General features: G+C 51.7%; 1 protein-coding gene across 4 annotated transcripts in view; it reads right to left on the bottom strand.

The window, feature by feature from the left end:
* Positions 1–17,749, bottom strand: part of RNF216 (ring finger protein 216) — a 65,985-nt gene extending 48,236 nt beyond the window's left edge. Inside the window, exons 1-6 of one of the 4 annotated variants that reach the window (XM_075565917.1) lie at positions 17,695–17,749; positions 8,706–8,827; positions 5,284–5,417; positions 3,335–4,105; positions 1,915–1,991; positions 1,145–1,247 (exon numbers count right to left, since the gene is read on the bottom strand). In XM_075565917.1, coding sequence (XP_075422032.1) covers positions 1,145–1,247; positions 1,915–1,991; positions 3,335–4,105; positions 5,284–5,417; positions 8,706–8,772 — 1,152 coding nt within the window. In that variant the 5' untranslated portion in view covers positions 8,773–8,827; positions 17,695–17,749. Of the gene's footprint in view, positions 1–1,144; positions 1,248–1,914; positions 1,992–3,334; positions 4,106–5,283; positions 5,418–8,705; positions 8,828–15,499; positions 15,721–16,789; positions 17,217–17,694 lie in introns of those variants that run through there. The other 3 variants (XM_075565916.1, XM_075565914.1, XM_075565915.1) reach the window with 3 other exon arrangements.
* Between the last annotated feature and the right edge of the window lie 1,086 nt (positions 17,750–18,835).

Here is an 18,835-nt window from a genome sequence, read left to right as displayed (position 1 = left end):
CGCGCATGCAGTGGAGAGCAGGTGAGGGGGGCAGGGCAAAACGTTTGCGCACCGCTGTACTACATGAGTGTACTGGGCCTAAGCAGAGAATCTACCCTTCTTTAATTCCCGTACAGACATCTCGCTCGATACTGGGCATTTGGGGGAGAAGGGTGGGGGGGGGGGAGGAGGGGGAGAAATGACCTGGTGGCTGGATGTGGGCTTTAAAAGCAATTAGATAAAGCGTATCAAGAATAGACATTACACAAACATGCACACCTGCCTCCGCCCTGTAATGAATTGAATAAGGAACTTGATATCACCCACAAGAGATTTCCACACAGAAACGTTAAATGTAATAACACAATTTGATACCGTCGTGGTTTTCAATTTCGGGGCACAGAGGCATCAACTTGCATGTTGTATAAGAAATCGTGAAGAGAAATGGTTTTCATGAATGCATACACCCCCCCCCCCCTCCCAATTAAAATGTTTAAAAACAAATATGAAATATATATATATATATATATATATATATAATATATAAACCATCCTGAGCCAGTGGGAGGCTACAGCCCTGTGGAAAAGTATCCTCTGGCGCACAGCCTGGACGACAGTTATATCAGCATGGTACAAATACCACAAAATGTGGAGCGAGGTCCTCAAAGGGCAATAGGCATGTATATTGGAGCAAAAAAATGCACATTTATTTCTAAAGAGTTAAAAATCTGCATAGAGGACACACTGAACCTTAGATAACTAGATGTATAAATATACTACAAATAAAAATCTCGTGTCTGTTCCGGTTATTTGTGATAATAGCTACAGTCCTGTTATGAGCTTGGTTAGTCAGTTCTTGTACCGCCCTCATTAAAACAGATCAAGAAAGAGTAACACGCTTGGAGCAAAGCGACCACGCCCTGGTCACCAGATGTCATAAGGAAGTGGGGGACAGCGTCTCTCTGGTGTCGTTTGGGCCGAGAGCAATAAAAGCTTCTCTATGTTAATGTTCTGTGGCATGTCAGCCGTCACGGAGAGAAGCCAAGAACCTCGGGCATTGTTATCCTTCACAGCAAGGAGGTGGAAGGAGGCCGGCGGCCACGTTCACCCCCAGCTGCATCTTTAATCCACGTCTCCGTGGAACGCCTGCACATGTTTCACGTACCTTGGTCTCCTCCGAGCTGGCGAGCAGGCTGCTGTTCTTATTTAAAACGATCCCGCCTTCTTTCTTTGGGTAGTCGGGGTTCTCCAAAAGTACGTTACAAATGCTGCGCAAAAACACCAAAGTCCAAAATCACGCCAGGGTCGTTAGATCAAACGTAAACTTTAATTACCGGTAATCACTGTTTGCCATGAAGCCGCAGCACTGTATACAGTCATTAAATCACAGAAACTGACATGTGCCCTTCACTCACCATACCCCTCCTTACGATCAAACATTAGCTCCTACCCCACCTTTATTTCACTCCCTAGGACTCCTTCCTGCGTATCCCGAGCACTTCCTAAATCTCGCACTATTCCGTGCATGCACTTACCCCACAATGAGCAGCCCCCTTACCTTCATGTTTCAACATTGTCCCTCATTCCCTCTACAGCAGGGGTGGCCTACTGCAGTCTTCAAGCGCCACCAACAGGTCAGGTTTTCAGGATATCCCTGCTTCAGCACAAGTGGCTCAATCAGTGGCTAAGTCAAAGACAGCCACGTGTGCTGAAGCAGGGATATCCTGAAAACCTGACCTGTTGGTGGCCCTTGAGGACTGCAGTTGGCGACCCCTGGTATAGTCCATCGAAGCAACAGGACCTTCCGTTCCAGCTTCAGTCATTATACGCTGGCGCTGTTGGGTCACGATTGAAAAGAAAGGACATCTTTCACACGCACATCTGTCACACGCACAAGTATATTTAAGCATGAGATAGAAAAACCCTTCTACTTACACATTTAAGTCGAGATATTGCTTGGAGAGAATTAGTTCCTCAATGTACCCGTCCTTCACATCTGGAAACCTTGCTTCCTGTGTAAGAACACAGGTTTGGCACTTACATTGTGTGGTGGAACACTGCGATCGCCCTCCTACAATCCCCCTTCAGTTGGCTGCCTACACGGGATAAAGCATTTTGGGGAAAGGTCCCTGCAGAACTATACAGTGTAGGTTTTAAAGTTAATAGCAGGTGAGGGATCACCTGCAAATGTCTTTTTTACCACAACACCCCCCCCCCCTTTTTTTGCTAAGTGAGAAATACCTTCCCAAAATCTCCTTTTGGAAACCCCTTTGCCCCCCTTACAGGAATGCAACATACAGCGCCACCAGACATCACTATAAGAGGGCAGGACAGCAGCGCTATAGGAGGGGGGGGCGGGGACGGCAGAGCTGTAGGAGGGGGAGGGGAGGACTGCAGAGTACTACAGAGGAGAACAGGAGGCGAGCAAATGAGAAAAACAAAAGCCCTATGAGAGTCACGGATGGGAAGATAAGCTCCGAAACGTTGGTACATCGGATTGTAAGCTCTTAGGGGGATAGGTATCACTTTGTCTTGTGTTATTTATTCGCTGCTCTTACCCGCATGGTTTGTACCCTGCGCACACCGATGGCGCTATATAAATACAATTGTACATCCATTTCACTTTATATTATTCGCTTACAAAATCTCCTGGTCTGATTCTGTCCAGATTTGGCACAAAATCTCAGATCCAAACACCCCCCCAAACTGCAGATTCAGGCGATTTATAGTTCAAATGGTAGAAGTTGGGAAACAGGCGCATAGAGGGGGAAAAGCTGGTACACACATCCCTGTGTCAGAGCAACGATCATTTTATAACTGGGCATGGGAGGAGACAGGAGGGGGGGGGGGAAGAGAAGACAGGGGGTGCGTAAAACTACATTTAACACTGCCCCTGCGGTGTTGGGCACAGCTGATCCTCCGTAGGGACAGATCTAGATATTGTGCGAAATTACTCATTTCAGCTCAAATTATTGGCTGCTGTCTGTGCCCTTTTGATGCCATTTGCCATGGTGGACCCTGGGAGGTGACACTGTCAGGGGTGGGAAACCCCAGTCCTCAAGGGCCACCAACAGATCAGGTTAAAAGGATATGCCTGCTTCAGCACAGTTCGCTCAGTGGCTCAGTTGAAGACTGAGCCACTTGTGCTGAAGCAGAAACTAAGCCACTTGTGTTGAAGCAGGGACTGATTGAGCCACCTGAGCTGAAGCAGGGATATCCTGAAAACCTGACCTGTTGGTGGGTCTTGAGGACTGGAGTTGCCCACCCCTGCTATAAGTTGTAATGCCCCCACCTCTGGCTGTGCAGCAGGGTCTGGATGCTAAATGCCCACCCCATACGCTGTGAGGATGCTTACGGTCTCTCTGATGAGCAGTGCAATCAGTTCCTTATCCAGACCCACAGCACCGTGGTCATGGAGGTCTCCAAAGTCTGGCTCAGCAGTTCCTTGCTCTGCTCCTGGCGGGTCATGGTCCATGAGCTCTTCCAGCCCAGCTCCTAGTGCCTCTGGAGGTTGGTTTAATGGAGGGGAAGCCAGCCCGCAGACCCCATCCTCCAAGGGTTCTGCACTAGGAAAGGCAGGCCCTGGCCTTTCATCCTGAGCCTGTGTTTGTATCGCTGCAGGATGTCTTTGCCTAAGCACGTGCCCGTGGGCCACAAATTCAAGCGCAGCATCGTCCGCCTGATAATACGGGTGGTCCAACTGGCTGTTCCTCTGTATGGACGGTGCACCCTCCTGACGGGGATCCTTGTTCGGCAGCAGTGCAACATCTGGCTCCCGTTCTGGCTGGCTGCCCCCTGCCCGGGTAGCAATAGGCTCCCTTTTAACAACCACTGTCCGCTCCACATTTACAAAGTGTGGGCCACTGGGGCCGGCCTTGGGACGCGTATCTTCTCTCTCTGGGTTTTTGTGGATGTCAGACGGTCCGGCCAATAGAAAATCCGCATCGCCGGCGTGTCCCGGCTCTGCCCTGCTCTTAGTGAGCTGGCTGCGCAGACTCCTCCGGCACCCAGGCAGATGATGGTCATTGGCTGCCAAGTCCCTTCCCTGTTGAAGCCTGTCCGTGCCGTGCCACGAGGCCGCCGGTCGGATGATATCTGGACGAGAGAGCTTCAGATGTCTGCGCTCCTGAAGCCAAGAGACATTTCACATGGTTACTGCATACACATGTATTCTTGAGTCACATGATCATTTATGAAACTCTATACAGGCATACCCCGCTTTAAGGAGACTCACTAAGTACACTCGCGAGTAAGGACATATCGCCCAATAGGCAAACGGCAGCTCACGCTTGCGCCCATCAGCATGTCCTGAACAGCAATCCCAGCTCACTTCCTGTCCCGAAGCTGTGCGCAAGCGGGGAGACTATAGAGCCTGTTACACATGCCTTATTTACACCAGTTATGCCGTATATGACGATTGCAGTACAGTACATGCATCGATAAGTGGGGAAAAAAGGTGCTTCACTTTAAGTACATTTTCGCTTTACATGCATGCTCTGGACCCTTTGCGCACGTTAATGCTGGGTATGCCTGTACTGAATACACATTCAGACATTAGGATACAGCGAGCGCTAACGTCACATAGATCAGGAGAATCAACAGTAATGAAGCGGGGAAAGAGACACTCACCCTAAGGGACTACAACAAAGTGCTGATTTTACCTGCACAACATCCCAATGTGACAGCCAAGCACAAGAGATAGTGGGTCATATCTTCTAAGTGAGGCGCCTTGTGGTTTAACAATGCTTAGTAAATGAGGCCCAATATCTCGACACTTCCTTGTTTATCTTGAAAAAGGCCCCGAAAAGACAGGTGACAATTTCATGACACTGTGTTCTCTTTGGATGGGGCTGGCACGGGCCTGTGTGTAGAGACACAGGTGAAGAATGCACAACACATGCTGCCTCTGTCAGTTGTCACGGGTAAGTCGCCTGTCACAGCGCCTTTTGGGTAGATATTGCCATCATTCATTTTAATTCAGACCATAATGCAGAAAAATAAATTGTGTGATAATGGGGGGAGGTGAGGGGGACCTCAACTTATCGAGATTCTCCATCTCCCAGGAACCAGCGTGTGCCCAATTACAAGAGACCCTCTAATTATTATTATTGTTTATCTGTAAAGCGACAACATAATCCGCCACAAGGAGAGATGGGTTAAAAAGGTGAGTTAGGGAGGGACTTAGTGCGCCAGAGAGGGAGCGGCGATGTGAGGCTCAACGGGGCAGGTTATAGGGCGAGATGACGAGAGGAGCACGGAGATGTAACCACCACTAGACAAGGACTTCTTAGATGCAGTTGTTACCTCTAGAATGACCACGTCATCTTCCTCTTCATCTTCCTCGTTTTTCTGCACCGGCGTGTTGGGAATGAAAGGCAGCTCTTCATCCGAGTCATCTGATATGGTAATAAGGCCATCATCTCTACGTGCACCCCAGTCTGCAGAACAATCCGTTGATCAGAAGCTTATTACTGGAGCCAATTATTACCTTCAGCTTTGTGCCCCTTATAAAAGGAACCCACTGGTTTCTGAACCAAAAGCAGACCCTGGAAGAAGCTCAGATCCCCCTTCATAGAAGCAGTGGATGCAGGGAGTTGTAGTCCTGCTCTAACCGATGAAGTTTCTTTGTGCAGTGGGGAGCGCAGAACCAAAAGTAAAAAAAATACAAAGAAAACAGTCTAATATTGTAGAAAAAAAATAGAGCTGGGTTTGTTTTGTAATCTTACGATGCAATAACTCACATGGCTCCTGACAAAGCAGCAGTGAAACACATTGAGCCGGTGACCGGTATTCAGATTGGCACCTGACGAACTATTGCGAGACCCCCACGAGAGCGAGTCCAGGAATGAGACAGAGAGCCGGCATGCAGTCTGGACATAGCAGCGGTGAGATCGATCTCGGAGGAGCGGCGGTGGCATGGTTTGCGGTTGAAGCTCCTGCTCATTGTTTAACACGTTGTAAAGATCTTTTAAAAATGCGAGTGTTCACTTTTTATATAGCTTGGTTATCTACTATATATTTCTGAAAGCACTGTATGTCTGCGTCCCTAGCGGCAATCTCATTGGTCCCTTGGCCTGCCCGCCCCCGCACCTCTCATTGGCCTGAGGCAGAGTGACGGGCAAAAAAAACCACACACACACACACACACACACACACACACACCTCACCCTCACCCTCACCCGTCAGTTGGACCGCAGCTCACCTTCCACACCCCCCCCTCCCCCCCTCCTCTCCCGGTGCCCCTCACTCTCTCACCCCACCTCACCCAAATCCCCACGCTCCGCAACATCCCCAGCCGCACCATCACCCTCACCGTGCGCCGCGGCCATCCTGCTCAGCAGCAAACTCCAGGCTCCCCACTCGCGGCGCGGCCCGGGCCTCCTGCTCTCCCCCTCACGTGCGCCGCTACCGGAGAGGGGAAAAGCGGCGCGGGACTCCCCATCACGTGCGCCAGATCCCGAACGGAGGGGAAGCGCGGCGCGAGACTCCCCATCACGTGCGCCGGCTCCCGGACGGAAGGGAAGGTCTCCTGCCCCTCTTGCCCCCCCCCCCCCCAGCTTCCCGAACTCACCTCCTGCCCCAGCCAGATGCCACGGGGTCAAGGTAAGTCACCCACCGTCTCCCACCCACGCACTGTCACCCACTCTCCCACCCATTCAGTTTCCCACTCACCCACCCATTCAGTCTCCCACTCACCCACCCATTCAGTCTCCCACTCACCCACCCATTCAGTCTCCCACTCACCCACCCATTCAGTCTCCCACTCACCCACCCATTCAGTCTCCCACTCACCCACCCATTCAGTCTCCCACCCACTCTCCCACTCACCCACCCATTCAGTTTCCCACTCACCCACCCATTCAGTCTCCCACTCACCCACCCATTCAGTCTCCCACTCACCCACCCATTCAGTCTCCCACTCACCCACCCATTCAGTCTCCCACTCACCCACCCATTCAGTCTCCCACTCACCCACCCATTCAGTCTCCCACTCACCCACCCATTCAGTCCCCCACTCACCCACCCATTCAGTCTCACACTCACCCACCCAGTCTCACCCAAAACCACCCACCCAGTCACTGACCCCACCCACCCACTCACCGACCCCACCCACCCACTCACCGACCCCACCTACCCACTCACTGACCCACCCAGTCACCGACCCTGAAAAAGTCACCCAGTCACCGACCCACCCACCCAGTCACCCACCCACCCAAAGTCACCCACCCACCCACCAACCCAGAGTCACCCACCCACCCAAAGTCATCCACCCCCCGACCCAACTCACCCACCCACCGACCCAACTCACCCACCCAACCACCGACCCAAAGTCACCCACCGACCCAAAGTCACCCACCCACCAACCCAAAGTCACCCACCCACCCACCGACCCAAAGTCACCCACCCACCGACCCAAAGTCACCCACCCACCGACCCAAAGTCAAACCGACCCAAAGTCACCCACCCAGTCACCGACCCAAAGTCACCCACTCAGTCACCAACCCACCCACCCACTCAGTCAAGTGTCACCCACCCACCCACACAGTCACCCACACACTCAGTCAACTCAGTCACCCACCTAGCTGTCAAGGGGGGGGGAAGCCTAACTCTGTCGTACGCCCCCCCCCAAAATTACATCCCGGGCAACGCCGGGTCTCTCAGCTAGTTCTTTATAAATTGTATGTCTTTATTTATATAGCGCCATTAGTGTACATAGCGCTTCATTTACAGTAGTAATACACGTGGTAATCATATAAACAACAAATAATATCAATCACAGGTCATGGGAATAAGTGCTTCAGACTTAAAAGTAAAATTAAGGAAGAGGAGTCCCTGCTCCGAGGAGCTTACAATCTTTATAAATCCAAAACCATCTACACTATTGTGTCATCTTCTGTCCCCGGGAGGATTGAGGTCCGTTCCAAACACACCCAAGTCGGAAGGGATGGATATTAAGGAGCCATGCGGAAGAATCCCTGGCGTTAACCCATTAAGTTAATCACTGCCTGGTATTCTTTGGTGCCATGTGAGTTTTGGCATCAGAAGATTACAAGAGACGCCCATCTCTATCTTTTGTTATATTTTCTTTGTCTTTTTTACTTTTGGTGCGATTCTGCACTCTGCACTACATCCAGGAACTGGGAGGAAGGCTCATTTGGGTTTTGAGTAACGAATCAAGTATCTTTTACCTTCATATCACTTTCGATATTTTTCATGTTATTTAATTGTTTTTTTTTTTTTAATTGCTTTGGATATAATCATCATCTCTATATAAGAGTGCTGGGTATGTTCTTTTTTTTTTATTTATTCTCTAACCCAGGGGGGCTCAACTTCAGTCCTTAAGCCACCCTAACAGGTCAGGTTTTCAGGATATTCCAGCTTCAGCACAGGTGGCTCAATCGGCTGAGCCTCTTAATGAGCCACCTGTGAGGAAGATGGGACTGATTAAACCACCAGTGCTGAAGCAGTGCATGACTGGAGTTAAGCACCCCTGCTCTGACCCATGAAAGCAGGATCACAACTGTGTGTGTGTGTGTATGCGTGTTTGTGTGTGTGTGTGTATGTAAGAGAAGGTGATGTTTGAGCTTTCTGCCCATTCCATCTATCACAAACATTACATGTAATTATCCCACATTACTAGGGACTAGGTGTTTCGGATAAATATTCATACTTTACATAAAAGATTGTCCTGGCGAAAACCTCCCAATAGCACCAACGAGACACACCTTTCCTTCTCAGTCTGAATAGTTCATGCAATGGAATTGGCTCTTCTGGTTCGCCCCCTTCTGCCATCCTTCAGCATTTAGAGAAGTACCCGAGCACGGCACTCATCCTGCCCAATAACAACCTGAAACCAGACAAGAGGAAGGAAAGTAAGAGGCAGCATACACAACGGTCACTGCCCTTATACAATTCAACGTCTCTGTAAGGAAAGGCGGACTTCTCACCGGGTGTATTAAAACACACCTCAACTCCGTTATTATATGCAAACACGCAGAAAGTGAATCAGGGGAACCTGGTTCAATTCCCGGTGTCGGCTCCATGTGACCTTGGGCAAGTCACATGGACAAGTCTGCCTGTGCCTCAGGCACCAAGAACATAGAGTGTAAGCTCATCTGGGCAGGGACTGTGTTTGTAACATTCCTCTGTGCTGCGTACCGCGCGCTATACTGTAACATTCCTATGTGCTGCGTACAGCGCGCTATACTGTAACATTCCTATGTGCTGCGTACCGCGCGCTATACTGTAACATTCCTATGTGCTGCGTACCGCTCGCTATACTGTAACATTCCTATGTGCCACGTACCGCGCGCTATACTGTAACATTCCTATGTGCTGCGTACCGCGCGCTATACTGTAACATTCCTATGTGCTGCGTACCGCGCGCTATACTGTAACATTCCTATGTGCTGCGTACCGCGCGCTATACTGTAACATTCCTATGTGCTGCGTACCGCTCGCTATACTGTAACATTCCTATGTGCTGCGTACCGCGCGCTATACTGTAACATTACTATGTGCTGCGTACAGCGCGCTATACTGTAACATTCCTATGTGCTGCGTACCGCGCGCTATACTGTAACATTCCTATGTGCTGCGTACCGCGCGCTATACTGTAACATTCCTATGTGCTGCGTACCGCGCGCTATACTGTAACATTCCTATGTGCTGCGTACCGCGCGCTATACTGTAACATCCCTATGTGCTGCGTACCGCGCGCTATACTGTAACATTCCTATGTGCTGCGTACCGCGCGCTATACTGTAACATTCCTATGTGCTGCGTACCGCGCGCTATACTGTAACATTCCTATGTGCTGCGTACCGCGCGCTATACTGTAACATTCCTATGTGCTGCGTACCGCGCGCTATACTGTAACATTCCTATGTGCTGCGTACCGCGCGCTATACTGTAACATCCCTATGTGCTGCGTACCGCGCGCTATACTGTAACATTCCTCTGTGCTGCGTACCGCGCGCTATACTGTAACATTCCTATGTGCTGCGTACCGCGCGCTATACTGTAACATTCCTATGTGCTGCGTACCGCGCGCTATACTGTAACATTCCTATGTGCTGCGTTCAGCGCGCTATACTGTAACATTCCTATGTGCCGCGTACCGCGCGCTATACTGTAACATTCCTATGTGCTATGTACCGCGCGCTATACTGTAACATTGCTATGTGCTGCGTACCGCGCGCTATACTGTAACATTCCTATGTGCTGCGTACCGCGCGCTATACTGTAACATTCCTCTGTGCTGCGTACCGCGCGCTATACTGTAACATTCCCATGTGCTGCGTACCGCGCGCTATACTGTAACATTCCTATGTGCTGCGTACCGCGCGCTATACTGTAACATTCCTATGTGCTGCGCGCTATACTGTAACATTCCTATGTGCTGCGTACCGCGCGCTATACTGTAACATTCCTATGTGCTGCGTACCGCGTGCTATACTGTAACATTCCTATGTGCTGTGTACCGCGCGCTATACTGTAACATTCCTATGTACCGCGCGCTATACCGTAACATTCCTATGTGCTGCGTCACGAGCGGCGCCTGCAACTCAACTTGATTCTGAATGCTGCTATGATGCCGCGTTGCCATGTGATGTCACATGACCGTCGCCATGGCAACGCTGCAGCAAATATCACGTGGTGTGACATAACGTGACCCCCGGGCGTCATTTGATGCCAACACAAGAGGTGAGGAGGGCGCGAGCACTGGGGGGAGAAGGCAAGGGGGGCGCATCTCTAATAGTTTGTGCACCCCTGACTTAAACGGTGCTACAAATTACACCTAATGCAGACACATGCACTAAACTCACACAAACACGGTGTTCAAACATAAGCTGGGCTATTGGCACAAACTGACACAGCTGTGTGTGTTACACAGCACTCCGATTTATCAGCCAACTAGCAACACTTTCACAACCATTAGTGGGACTTTCCATTTACACCCATTAGAAATATGATGCATAGTTTGTTGGTAGAAACGAAGTTTAGTACAATTCCAAAAGTGCGGGGGAACAGCCTCAGGCGAGGAGAATCCGGCTTGTGCAGCCAACACAACACAGACCAACACATTCTTTCAAAGCGCAGGTCTCCTCAGAGACAGGAGGTACAAGGTAGTTCTCTCAAGAGCTACTCCAGTTCGTAATGAAGTTCTCCATTTAGTGAGATGGCCCAGAGCAGTGGGTTAACGTTCCAGGTCCCTGATGAAAGGTCCATATGGGACCTGAAGCGTTGTTATCCCACAGCTGTTGACTATCACATTAAATGGAGAGCTTCATTATGAACTTGTGAGTAGAGCGCTACTTTGTATCTCTGTCTTTGAGGAGACCTGAGCTTTGAAGAAATTGTTAGAAACAAAGTTTGACACCCCACGTCATGTTGAATACCCAATTGGGAGGGGGAGAGAAATATATATAGATTTTCCAGGCAAAAGGTGACACATTGTGTGTTCATTTGCATGTAATTTCCAGAATCCCTTGCTGCAGTTGGGAGCACTGTATGCGAGGAGATAATGGTGAAAGGCAGGGTTGCAGACCTGTCTAAGGCTCTGGTCCCGCTGCGTCCGGCGGCGTGCGCAGCCGCACGCGCGTTCCTCACCAGCAGGGGTATCCTTCTGAGCCAGTCCCAGTTCCCCCTCGCTGCACGGCTCCCAACGCGTTGTGACGCGTCAGCCACCAGAGGATGCAAGAAAATTGCGATCCCGAGCGGCAACGCGTCACGTGGTGCGCTGAGGAGCCTATCAGCGGCGGGGGCGGGAGCTGTCAGAGAGCTTCCTCCACAAGGTAGGGGGGGGGGGTGTGCGTGTGGAGAGGATGAATACGACCGTAGTGATGCGCTGGTAACTAGATGCTGCCGATGCACAGCTCATTCAGACCGCCCCCTGCAGCCCGGGAGACCGACCCCCGCTGCAGCCATCCGCGGAGGGGGGGGGGGGGTGGATTTACGGGAGCAGCAGAGGGCATGTGGGGGGAGGGAGGGGGAGAGTAGCGGGTCCCTCCGCTCAAACCACGCCCCCCAGCCGCCGCTCCCTAGACACCGAAGGTAGCGGTCAATTGCTTGTCAGCATGCCACCTGTCTGCAGTGCGGGCGCGCTGACTGAGGGAGCGGGGTCTTAGCCTAAGGCCCCGCTGCCTCAGACCACGCGCCCGCACTGCAGACAGGCGGCACGTGGAGGGGCACTTGGGGCTTTTTCCGGTCCAAAGGGACCATTTTTGCGAGCGGGGGGGGGGGGGGCTTGGCCAAAATGGGTGGGGGGGCGCAGCCATGACGTGGGGGGTGCGGCCATGACGTGAGGGGGCGGGACCGCCCGTCAGCCGTTCAGCCCCTCAACCGCTGTCGCTGAGCCCCTCAACTCCTCACACACAGACAGACACGCACTCACACACACACACACACAGACAGGCACGCAGGCACTCACGCAGGCACTCACGCACTCACAAATACACACGGGGGGTGAATCGGAGCAGGGGGGGAAATCGGAAGGGGGACCCCCCACCCAAGAGGAGTCTGTGGGAGGGAGCAGGGGGGACTTCCTTGGTGCTGCAGTTTATTTAAAATGGCTGCTTTCCCCCCACACTCTCCTCCCCGCTCCCCGAAGCCTCCCCTCCTCATTGGCTCACAGCCACACCACGTGACGCGTCGCCACTTGGGATTACAATTCTCTTGTATCCCCTGGCGGCTGACGCGTCACAGCGTGTAGTGAGCTGTGCAGCCAGGGGGGACTGGGACCGGCTCGGGAGGATTCCCTTGCTGGTGGGGAACGCTCGTGCAGCCACCCGCGCCGCTGGGCCCAGCGGGTCCCAGCCCTTAGACATGTGAATGTGTTCACAAGTGATATTCTTTATTAGCTATATGCCAACGGTGGAGGTTTTCTGTCGCCTTTTTCTCATACCATAACTTAAAATGTATGGCACATATATACACACAATCGCTATAATGTGAAAATAATTCACTAGGTTAACAAAATGTCCGTGCTGTGTCAAATAAAATGTTGGACGATACATAGCAACTTAATTCTGTGCAAACAATATAAACAAACAGACTATATAGTCGTTATGCCAAGTTCAACTTGGTCGACGATTGACAATTTTTTTAAAGTACATATAGATAACAACAGTGCGGCAAACTATTTGACTAAAACCATTTCTCGCTTAAGGTGCACATTGCGGGAAAAAAGCTGGCTCATAGACGCATACACGAATGATTTCATTTAAGATGTGTGGCAATTTTACAACAAACATGCCATTTGCAATAAATATAGTTAACGAATGACAGTCAGCATCACCAATAGCTAAATATGGTGCAGGTGGCAGGGAGAATCCCTGTAAATTCTTTAACAAATACAATATTACATATATGTCACCTGCACTCATATGTAAATAATATGACAAGACATGACGAGTAAATATGTTTTACTGCTCATAAGAAAAAAAAAAAAAAGCATAGAAGTTAAAAAAACACAACTACACAAAAATAAAAAATAACACAGAAAACAGAAAACAGCTATCTTCAAGGTGTTTCTTTCCTAACAGAACTATGTGATGAAAACAACGTCCATATATATCAGAAAATTTGGAAAATAAAGTGGTAAACAGGAGGCAGAAGACTTAATAGGCAGTGTGCCAAGAAATAAATCCAATGTAATGAACAGGCGGGGTACTTATCAACACACACTATTTGCATGAAAAAGTTAAATGAAGCATCAGGCAAATAAAGAAATAAAAAACAGTGAAGAAGGGAGACAACGTTTCAGGAATTGCATCCTTTCTTCAGGGCCCATTCCCATGTATGTTTGAAAAAAAACCCAGAAGTACTTCCCTTCAAATGTGTCCCACCTCAGGAATTCAGACAAAATGGTGGCAGACAGCCACTCTCAGTCCATCCCGATATCACGCTCCCGTGAACCTGTTTTCCGTGGTATTTGTTATTTTTCTGTAATTTACCCGTCAGTGGGTTATTTTCCCCTTTACTTCTATGCATTTGTTTCTACTTCTGAGCAGTAAACAGATTTACTCATTATCATGTTTCGTCATATTTTTCACATAGGAGTGCAGGTGACATATATACTGGTAATGAGGTCATCACGTTCCTGTGACGCCGGACTTCCGACGCCATGACCAGCTTCCAAGCAGCTGTGTGGCTCCTCCACAATTGCAGGACTTTTTCTTGGGACTTCCCCCCCCCCCCTTGTGGGGATACTTTACATCGTACTGTGGGATCGAAGTCCAATTACCATCTACGTCCTGATGTGATGAGGATTGTAACTTTTTATTGCTATGCAAGTTTTACAATTGTTACATTTTTATATAAAGTAGTAATATATTTTAAGGATGTTGTCCTATGCATTTTCTGTTTTGTCATATCAGTTAGGCTGCAACCATAGAGGGGCAGACCGTGCGGACGCACGCTGAGTGATCAGACTGCCCAAAGGCAGTGATCGCGTCTATACAGCGTGCGATGCGCGTGAAATCAGTCAAAACTGAGTTCTCGCTCGATAGGGCTGTCACGTGAGCGGTTTGCCCAATGAGGGCAAACCAGCTCCGTGACGTCACTGGCCTGCCCATAGACACGCCCCCGGACGGCGCACGTACTGGCCAGGGAAAGCACCTGCTTTCCCTCAGCCTCCGCACGGCTGCTTTGTCTATAGACGCACCCTTGGCACCGTTGATCACAGGAGATTTGCGAAGCAGCAGGACGGACACATCTATGGGAACATACTAGGAGACAGATCAGCGTGCACTTGTTATCACACACTTTTTTTTTTACTTCTATGCATTTTTTCTACTTATGAGCAGTAAAACATATTTGCCCATTATCATGTCTTGTCACCTGCACTCATGTGAAAAATATGACATGTCATGTGCCATTTGCCATGCTCAGTACATAGAAAGCAAATGTAAGAAAGCAATAACGTAGACGGACTTCTTTCGCGAAAATGGAGAACCGAATGGGAGGTCAGATATAATCTCCCAGCAATCCCACCCCGACACGTCTCCCTGCCCCCCCATATTATTACGCTCACACGCTGCATACAGACAACAGCAGTAACAACAAAAGGAACCACTTGGACAGAAATAGAAAACAGCGTTATCCTGTGTCACACGTCTTATCCTAAAGTAACACTCACTGGGGTCACAGTAACCAGGCCAGATACATACTACATCTTAGGACCCCAACCTATGGGGAATGTGATACTTTTACTGATGTAAAGGTGTTTTTATTCAATGTAAGCCAGGTTCCTAATAATAAGTAAATAAACAAATCAGTGCAGAGTGGCGGATATTTGTTACGGTCTGGATGCTGGAACACTGATCGTGATCTCAGATCAGACAGAGAGGGGCCAAGTTAACAAACGGAAGAGATCTAAAGCATATTCAAGTTCAAAATACTCATTCTAATGGCGACACTACAGTCTATTACTAAACATAGTATTTGCATTCGCTTCCAATACCCCAAAGGTTTGTCACCTCTAGAGAAAAACAGAAGTTAGTGCAGTGCCACTTACGTACAGATGTTGGTGAAGCAGTAAGGGAGAAATCTCTCAGCCATGTAACACCTTCTCTACACACATTCAAAGAGTGTTTCGTAATGTATGTGATAGAAGTGCTAACCCAGGCCCAAGAGTCTGACAGGAAATACCACAAGGGACAGCGGCGGATACAGTGCACATGGCTTGTGTATCAGCTGAAACCCCAACAGTCGGGTACTGCAGCTCTACCTCCCCCCCCCCCTCCGCTGTGCAATGTGCTGCAGCTCTCTACCTCTTCACTGCAATGTGCTGCAGCTCTACACCCCCTGCAGCGCAATAAGCTGCAGCTCTACCCCCCTGCAGCGCTATAAGCTGCAGCTCTACCCCCCTGCAGCGCAATGAACTGCAGCTCTACCCCCTGCAGCGCAATGAACTGCAGCTCTACCCCCTGCAGCGCAATGAACTGCAGCTCTACCCCCTGCAGCGCAATGAACTGCAGCTCTACCCCCTGCAGCGCAATGAACTGCAGCTCTACCCCCTGCAGCGCAATGAACTGCAGCTCTACCCCCTGCAGCGCAATGAACTGCAGCTCTACCCCCTGCAGCGCAATGAACTGCAGCTCTACCCCCCTGCAGCGCAATGAACTGCAGCTCTACCCCCCTGCAGCGCAATGAACTGCAGCTCTACCCCCTGCAGCGCAATGAACTGCAGCTCTACCCCCTGCAGCGCAATGAACTGCAGCTCTACCCCCCTGCAGCGCAATGAACTGCAGCTCAATGAACTGCAGCTCTACCCCCTGCAGCGCAATGAACTGCAGCTCTACCCCCCTGCAGCGCAATGAACTGCAGCTCTACCCCCCTGCAGCGCAATGAACTGCAGCTCTACCCCCCTGCAGCGCAATGAACTGCAGCTCTACCCCCTGCAGCGCAATGAACTGCAGCTCTACCCCCCTGCAGCGCAATGAACTGCAGCTCCCTCTACCCACCCTCACTGAGGTGCAATGAGCTGCAGCTCTCTCTACCCCCCTCACTGAGGTGCAATGTGCTGCAGCTCTCTCTCTCTACCCCCCTCACTGAGGTGCAATATGCTCCAGCTCTCTCTCTCTACCCCCCTCACTGAGGTGCAATGAGCTGCAGCTCTCTACCCCCCTCACTGAGGTGCAATGAGCTGCAGCTCTCTACCCCCTCACTGAGGTGCAATGAGCTGCAGCTCTCTGCCCCCTTCACTGAGGTACAATGTGCTGCAGCTCTCTCTCCCCCTCACTGATGTGCAATGTACTGCAACTCTCTCTCCCCCTCACTGAGGTGCAATGTGCTGCAGCTCTACCGGTGACACTCCTCCCCGCGGACCCCGGTCTCCCCCGCCCTGTCACACACCGCCAGTCCTCTCCGGTCCTTCAGCCGCGCTCCTTCCGGGCTACGTAAGGGCTTGGTCCCCCACCGTGCGGTGGTGCGTCCTGCCGCGTGCGCGTGCGCGTGCGCCACCAGCCCGTTGGTCCCCGCTGCCTCCTCCCTCTGTGGCTCACTACGTGCTCTGACGCGTCAGCCGGCCAGCGCTACCAGAAGGTTTTCTGGAGCGTTGACGCGTCACGTGGTGCGCGTGTGAGCCAATGAGGAGGTAAGCAGGGGAGCAGAGAAGGAGCTCGTAGGGAGGCGGCCTGTTTTTTTTCCCTTGCCGGCTAACCAGTTTGATTCAGGAGGAGGGAGCCTGGCCTCCGGGCTTCTGCACACCGGAGGAGGGGAGGGGGGTACGAATGGACGGACCCTCCGTTCAAATCACGCCCCCCCCCCCCCGCTCAAATCACGCCCCCCCCCCCCCGCTCAAATCACGCCCCCCCCGCTCAAACCCCCCCCCCCCCCGCTCAAACCCCCCCCCCCACCCCCCGCTCAAATCACGCCCCCCCCCCGCTCAAATCACGCCCCCCCCCCGCTCAAATCACGCTCCCCCCCCCCGCTCAAATCACGCTCCCCCCCCGCTCAAATCACGCTCCCCCCCCCCGCTCAAATCACGCTCCCCCCCCCGCTCAAATCACGCTCCCCCCCCCCGCTCAAATCACGCTCCCCCCCCGCTCAAATCACGCTCCCCCCCCCCCCCCGCTCAAATCACGCTCCCCCCCCCCCCCCGCTCAAATCACGCTCCCCCCCCCCCCCCCGCGCTCAAATCACGCTCCCCCCCCCCCGCTCAAATCACGCTCCCCCCCCGCTCAAATCACGCTCCGGCTCCCTACAGACCGCAGATAGACCGCGCGACCGATCACGTGACAAGGAAGCGCGCTGCCCGCTGTCTCCCCTCCACCCGCGCGCTCTCTCTGGCAATAGCGAGCAGAGGAATGCTGAGCCGCGCGGGCCGCCGTACTGGGGACACATTCAGCGAGATGACGCGAGGGAATATCTGAGGGGGGAGGGAGGGAATGTTCCTGCCTCTGAAGTGGGTGAGGCCAGTAGGAGTCACAAGCTGCACTTCCTGTATCTGTGTCACTGCCGCCACTGGCTGCTGCTCGGAACTTTCAGCGCAGCACAGCTTGGACCAGGGTTGCCAAAATTCTATTGAAGGCCAATCCGGAGGGGGAAAAAATCCCTTACTTTGTGTGGCGTGGTGGTGCGGCAGCATCTCCCGGCATCCGGGTGCAATTCCCCCTCCAACTGTAGTGAACATGGCTGTGCGGCTTCAAATGACGCTGATTTGCCATGGTAACCAGACGCTACGCCACGTTGCCATGGTAATGTGACGTCGTGTAGCGTCAGGACATCACGCAGCGTCATTTGACACCGCGCAGCCATGTTCGCTGCATTTGGAGAGGGAAATTGCAGCAGAATAACGGAGACACCGCCACCACCCGTAGATTAATGACGACAACCCGTAGCCCGGAGGTAGGTGCCCGAAACCCGGAGTCTCCGGGTCCAACCCGGAGAGATGGCAATCCTGGCTTGGACACACACATTGCCCATAGGCCATATACAGATGCCGCGCTCTCGGGCCTGATGGGATTGGAAGGCCGTTCCATGTGGCGTACGCTTCCTTGCTGCCTCCCTCCTTCCGAATCGTGGCGTCATTTGTCACCGACGTGACACCGCGCCTCGTTGCCATGGCAATGTGACCTTCGCCAAATGATGTCATGCCGTTGCGTTACCATGGCAATGTGACGCTGTGTGACATCACGTTGGTGACGCTTCAATTCGGATGGAGGAGGGCAGCAGCAAGGAAGTGGCTGCCACATGGAAGTGCCTAGTGAGCAGCCTACGTGTACAGAAGCCAATCTTTACAGTTGCCCTTTTTTAAGTGGCAAGCAGTGTGGAGTTTAACAGGGAGTTCAACAGGAGTGGAGCAAGCGGACAACACAACAACTACTGGCCCTGATTCCTGAATTTGAAC

This window comes from Ascaphus truei, chromosome 11 (assembly GCF_040206685.1).
Source record: "Ascaphus truei isolate aAscTru1 chromosome 11, aAscTru1.hap1, whole genome shotgun sequence".
Classification (NCBI taxonomy): Eukaryota; Metazoa; Chordata; class Amphibia; order Anura; family Ascaphidae; genus Ascaphus; species Ascaphus truei.
Note: the sequence above shows the minus strand (reverse complement) of the source record. Positions and strands in the feature narration are given on the sequence as shown.